The 6,716-nt window shown below is 37.9% G+C and overlaps 1 protein-coding gene across 1 annotated transcript in view; it reads right to left on the bottom strand.

Moving 5' to 3' along the window:
- The window catches only part of APAF1 (apoptotic peptidase activating factor 1), an 89,383-nt gene extending 82,904 nt beyond the window's left edge, over positions 1-6,479 (bottom strand). The window contains exons 1-3 of the mRNA XM_004700750.2: positions 5,999-6,479; positions 5,672-5,861; positions 4,491-4,688 (exon numbers count right to left, since the gene is read on the bottom strand). Coding sequence (XP_004700807.1) covers positions 4,491-4,688; positions 5,672-5,861; positions 5,999-6,136 — 526 coding nt within the window. The 5' untranslated portion in view covers positions 6,137-6,479. The remainder of the gene's footprint in view (positions 1-4,490; positions 4,689-5,671; positions 5,862-5,998) is intronic.
- Positions 6,480-6,716: the final 237 nt, after the last annotated feature.

Consider the following 6,716-nt stretch of genomic DNA (forward strand, 5'->3'; position numbering starts at 1 on the left):
GTGTGCCAGAATTAAGAATTTTTCTTCTATTAAGGACATCTAGGACAAAGTTAATACTTAACAAATGATGAAAATATATTTAGATATAAAAGCAGCAAAGTTTAATATTTAAAATATATATGAAATGTCCAAAGAGCAGTAAGGAAAAGATGAGCTGCCAATGATACAATTAACAAAGAATATACAGAAAATCTATTAAAAACAAAATCTAAAAGGCTAATAAATCTAGAAAGAAATGTACAAATTCTAGATCTACCAAATTCAAAGATAATACGTTACACCTACTTCTCTGGCAAAAATTTAAAAACTAAATGACAACAAGGTTCACAGGACAATGAGGGTACAGAAGCACTTTGATCCAGTAGTAGAGAATCTCCGACTGATGCAATCATGAAATGGGGAGGGGGATCTAATTTTAGTTTTTGTACTTCATCTCATCTTGTGAATCTGCTCCTAACTACATATAGTCAAGAAATCCTCATTCACTTAACTGTTCAGCCACCTTTACTGGGCAGCAGAAAGCTCTAACATTATACCTGTCCCATTCACTGAGGAAACTGATTGCAAAACTGTGTTGGATGCACCTTGCGGATGGTAGCAGTCAGATGAATTCTAAAAACAATGTCAAGGGAATTAAGATAAAATAAGGAACACCCTGCCATTTATGGAAACTGAAGATACCTGCATACAAACATATATTTTATGAAGCACAAATGAAAGAATACAAAATAAGTAGTTTAACAGGGTTACCTATGGGTAACCTATAAGAAAGGGGAAATGAGAATGGGCGTCTTTAACAGGAAATAAAGCAAGTAACTAAGCCTTGGACAGACTATGATAATAGGCCATGAACTAAAGAACATGATTAACTTAAGTCTGTATTTATGATCCCATAAAAGTATACCAGAAATATTAACTAAGCTCACTGTATACTGGAAAAGGAGTTCTGGTGGCTGTGGACTAGGTGCTGGACTGCCAACTGCACGGTCAGAGGTTCAAACCCATTAGCCACTCCTTGGGAGAAAACTGAGGTTATCCCTATAAGGATTTACAGAAAACCTGAGATAGGGTTACCAATCGTTGAAATCAACAATAAAGCAGTGAGGTGCAGTTGGGAATGTACAAAGTGGCTAAAATCTGCCCTAAGATCACAATTTAAACACAACATACAGTATTACTCCTAGATATTAATTCTATATTGTGTAGCTGTAGAGCCTAAAAACAAGATGACATCACTTATGCTCAGCTAGAAGAGCAATAGCCTAACTTTAAGAAGTAGTAATTAGGTTGTTTCTGTAGATTTAGATATAATCGACACTTTCTACTTATTAATTCCTGCATTCCAGACAGTCAACAGACAACTGGATCTGTGAGAGCCTGTTTAGCAGACACTATAACCTCTCAGACCTATGTCCTTTATAGTCTTAGTGAAACTTAGTTCTGAGGAAGAAAGGATTTCAAGAGTCATTTTGATAAGTATCCAAAAGACTCATCTAAACCATTTGGACTTCTCTGACTTCCTCTCTTTGTACTCATCACTGCCTCATTTCAGGCACATCACCCAGTCTCACACAGTGCTGCCGTCCAACTCACAAAGTGTATGATCAACTATTAATCTCTGGCATTGTTCTAACTTCAGAGATTATTCAGCAGTCACTGGTCATGTTTAACCCTCAAAACTGAAAATATGTTCAATAATCTATAGTGATTTAAATTGAGTTAGGAGGGCAGCCTTTGCATTAGTATGTGACAAATAAAACGTATTTTTAAGAAAATCTATCATAATGTTGAAAGAAACACAGCACTCATTTCCTTACAATGAAAACATGTAATCGATTTTATCTTGAAATGCCCTGCGTAACAAACATTGCAGCTTAAAGAAACAAAGAAAGAAAAGACAAAAATGTAGTCATGACACTTCCATGGAAGTCTTAAAAGACTTATCTGTAATGAAAGAGAACATACAAGGGGTTAGGAATTGGGACATACTTCTGACAAAAATATAATAATACCTACAAAAGCTGAAAAGTATAAAGTAAGCCCAGGTGTGTACCACAAATGTGCCCTCATCTCTGAATTTCTAAACCTCTATGGCTCACTGCTCATTCCATTCATTTGTCATCTAATCATAAACTAACTTATCTGCTAATTATGTCTTGTATACGAAAAAAGTTATTAACTAGAAGTAAAGGAATTGTCACGATATTCTCCTAGAGGTGTAATAAAGAAAGAATTCACTAACAAATGGAGGAAACAGAAAATACCTGGAGCTATGCAAGTAGTCCTAATGAACATCAGTCTCATTAAGGCCAAAAGAACATGTCCTAACCTTTTACTGCCTGATGCGCCCTTCCTCATTCCATTAACAGCCTGGACCTTCCTACTTTCCCTACTCTCCCATTCCTCTGACCTAAACATTAAACTCTTATTCTTTCTCCAAAATGTCATCTCATTCAGGAAGTCTGTCTTACCCATCCCCTCTGCCAAAGAGTTCATGCTTCCTTCCTTTGTTCTAAATTTATACTATGGACCATATGTCATAATTTGTTCACATTTGTCTTCCTACTAGACTGAGTCATTTTCTTAGATGCAGACTGCCTATCTTTTATATTCCTAATGCCTCAAATGGTGTCATGCTCAAAGTCGGTGTTCACTAGGCGTTTGCAGAAATCACTAGTATCCTGGGGTTTACACACAAGGTAGATTAGTAAAGTTCTTATTTTACCTTATTTTTTTAAAGACAAGCAACTGAAATAATTATAGAAATGGAACTAACAGCTTAAACCAATAGAGCATGCCAAATACATGGGACCGTTACCCACTGATAAAGTCCTTAATGTGACTTAGACTCCAGGAATCTCCTTTCTTATAACAATTCCAAAATAGATATTCAACTGACAAGGAGATTTAAGTCCAATCCTGCCAAAATGCAGGGGTACCATTTTTCAAGATCCTTTTTCAACACTACAATACCTCAACTGTTAAGATGCAAGGGAATCAGCTTTATTCCAGAGATGCTATACCATCTGATCCACAATAGTGAATTTATTGACTTGGCTAGTCAAGCCTCTCTAAAAGCCTGGGCAGAAAATAAATTTCAAGTTGAATCCTGGCTATGATAAACAAAAGGAGTTCCTGAGGGATGCAAACAGTTAAGTGCTTGATTGCTAACTAAAGGTCAGCAGTTTGAGTCTAATAAAGGCAACAAGAAATTTGATTCTATGAAGAAGAATGCATTATTAAATTGGAGGAAGTTTATCAACACCTGGAAACATGCAGATGACAAAATCTTACTTGCTGAAAATGAAAAGGACTTGAAGCATTTACTGACAAAAACAAAGGAATGTAATGTAGCCTTATCAGCATGAATTTAAACTCAATGTAGGAAAACTAAATCCTCACAACTAGACCAGCATGTAGCATCACGATCAACAAAGAAAAGACAAAGTTGTCAAGGACTTCATCTTGCTTGGAGCCACAATCAATACTAATGGAAACAGCAGTCAAGAGATCAAACGATGAATTGCACTGGTTAAATTTGCTGCACGACACCTCTTTTAAAGTGTTGAAAAGCAAGGAGGTTAAAGACTAAGGGGTGCCTGACCCAAGCCAAGGTATTTTCAATAGCCTCATATGCATGTGAAAGCTGGATGTAAAGTAATAGAGACAGCTGAATCGATTCATCTGAATTATGGTGCTGGCCCAGATGATTGACAGAACCAAGGACTGCCAAAAGAACAAACAAATCTGTCTTGGGAGAAGAACAACCAGAATATTCTCTAGAGACAAGGATGGCAAGGCTTCATCACATGTTGTCTTTGAACATGGTGCCAGGAAAGACCAATCCCTGGAGAAGGACATCATGTTTGGCTAAATAGAGGGGAAGGGAAAAAGACCAAGACCTTCAACAAGATGGACGGACACAGAGGCTACGACAATGGGCTCAAACCTAGGAACAATTGTGAGGATGACACAGGACTGGGCAGTGTTTCATTCTGTTGTACACGGGGACACTATAAGTCGTAGCTGGCTCAACGACAACTAACAACCATAGAGGCACCTTGAGAGAAAAGCCTGGTATCTACTTCCAAACACCAGCTAGTGAAAACTCTACAGACCAGTTCTGTCTTGATACATGTGGTGCTGCCATGAGTCAAAATCAATTCCATGGCAACTGGTTTGGGTTCTGGCTGATGGTAGGCAGAATGATGAGTCCAAGAATGCAGGCAGTCTCTACAAACTGAAAAAAGGAAGAAAAAGGATTGCACCTCATATCGTACCGGAGCCTCCAGAAGAGACTCAGAGGTGCTAGCTAACACCTTCATGTTAGCACACTAAGTCCTATTTTCAAATCTGGCTCCAGACCTGTAAGGTAATAAATCAGGGCAGTTTTAAGCCATTACTTGTGGCAATTTGTTACAGTGGCATTAGAAACGAATACAACACAATCCTTACATGGTGTCAACAATGCATAAGTAACCAAAACTTACCTTCCAAGAGGAAATGATCTCGAACAGCTTCTGCAGCTAATACAGACTTTCCACAGCCTGCCATTCCATATACGGTGACCCATCCTGGTTCACCATTCAGCAGGGAGAGCTTTTGCTGAATTGCATTAACCAGCTTCTTCCTCGTAACAAAAACAACTGGCCTCTGTGGTACGCCACCTTCACACAGGACTGTCCGTACTGAAATCCAACATAAACTAGCATGAGTAAATAGAACTCATTTAAAGTGGTTATTCAAGAAATACAGAAGCGGAGGAAGAAAAGGACCTTCCCCCAGAGCCAGCAGAGGGAAAATCCTCCTTGGACTTTGAACTTCTAGATTACTACACTGTGAGGAAATTGTTTCTTAAAACCAAACTAATCAAGAGAGCCTCAACATCTCTTAAGGAGTAAGATACATGGCTAACTTATTAACGTCAACTCTTTTGATTTCTTAGAATACCCAGAGGCAAAAAACATACATACTACATCAAGATGACTCTGGACAATACCTGCCCTTACTCGAATGAGCCCTTCCTGACTCTCCAGTCTGTTTTGCTTTGGGGTTGGTTGGTTTTTTTTGCATATTGAAAACTGGGAAGAAGAGTATACAAAGAATACTATTTATGGAATTCCTTTACAGAAAATCTATTTCTAAAGATTCTTTTTCCTATATATCATCTCTGGATATGTTTCCTGGAGAAGGACATCATGCTTAGTAAAGTAGCAGGTCAGCAAAAAGAGGAAGATCTTCAACAAAATGGACTGACACATCGGTAGCAACAATGAACTCAAACATAACAACTCTGAGATGGCAAATGACTGGGCAGTGAACATAGGGTCACACTCTATTGTATATAAGATCACTATGAGTTGGAATCGACCTAATAGCCCTGCAAATACACAGAAATGGAGAAGAACTTTAAGGGTCTATAAATTATCTTATCTCTAAAAGTCAGTGTATGGGTTATTAACTCAGCAGTAAACAATCAGTAGGCAAAAAGAAAATGTGAGGGTTTACATATTTGTGAGGGTTAAAATATTTAAACTGCAAAACCACCCTACAATTTTTCATATGCATTTTCAGTGAACTGATCAAAGTGTCTTAGGCAAATCCCATCTACAGAAAGACCAAACTGCAACGATGTAATCAAGTAGTGATAGAAGGAATAATGGATACAAACCATATGAAGTTATTCCACCAACTGAATCTTTGCCATTGGAAGAAGACAAAACAGGAACACCACCATGGAGAAGGGCAGCCAGATCTCGATACCCTTCATGTAGTAAAGCATTGTAGAATGATATGTAAGAATAATTATCTTTCTTAAGTATCATTTTAATTAGCATAGCTGCCCTTTGCTGTTGAGTGGGCTATAAAACAAAAAACAGTTAAGTGGCTTAGTATAAAATTAATACTTTTGCAAGAGAAATTAGCAGAGATCAGTACAAATCCTGAAATAAATTCTAAACCACTTCAAGAAATCATAGACCACCTCAAGGACCTGTACCTCAATCTTTACTTTCTCTTCCTCTGATATTGTTAAAACTCCATCACTGATCATGTGATCCATGATATAGGATGTCTTGATATCCCTTTCCAAGGCTTCTTTGTGTTGAAGCAAACAATTTCGGGCTTTTGCATCCATCCTCTCTTGATTTTTTCTCTCTCTTCTGAGCTTTCAACCATGAGCTGCACACAAACCACAAAAAGTCAATAAAAATATGAAAAGATATGCAACCTGACTGGTAATCAAGAAATGTGAATAAAATGATCTTTTGATAAATATTTTTGTAACTGAGCAAAGACTAGTGCTTCAAAGGTGTGTAAAAAAGGCATTCTTATGGACACTTTCAGGGAGTACAAAATGGCATTTTGCTGTCTAAGGAGCTCTGTTGGCACCGTTGGGTCAATGTTGGACTGCTCACCACATGGTAGGTAGTTCAAGCCTACTGGCAGTTCCCTAGGAGAAAAACAAGGTTTCCTGCTCCCATAAAGAATGATAGTCTTACAGATCTCATATAGGGTTACTATAAGCCAGAATCAACTCGATGGTAGTAGGTTTGGTTTTGGTTTAGTTCTGACTGGTGTGGTTGGATGAATGTCGGATTGCTAGCCACAAAGTTGGTGGCTCAAAACATCCAGCAGTTTTCAGAAGAAAGGTGAGGCTATATGCTGCCATAAAGATTTACAGCTTGGTAAAGGCTTGAAGGTAATCAAGCAGCCAT

This window comes from Echinops telfairi, unplaced genomic scaffold (genome assembly GCF_000313985.2).
Source record: "Echinops telfairi isolate 266 unplaced genomic scaffold, ASM31398v2 ScPeMD7_2;HRSCAF=8, whole genome shotgun sequence".
In the NCBI taxonomy this organism is placed as follows: Eukaryota; Metazoa; Chordata; class Mammalia; order Afrosoricida; family Tenrecidae; genus Echinops; species Echinops telfairi.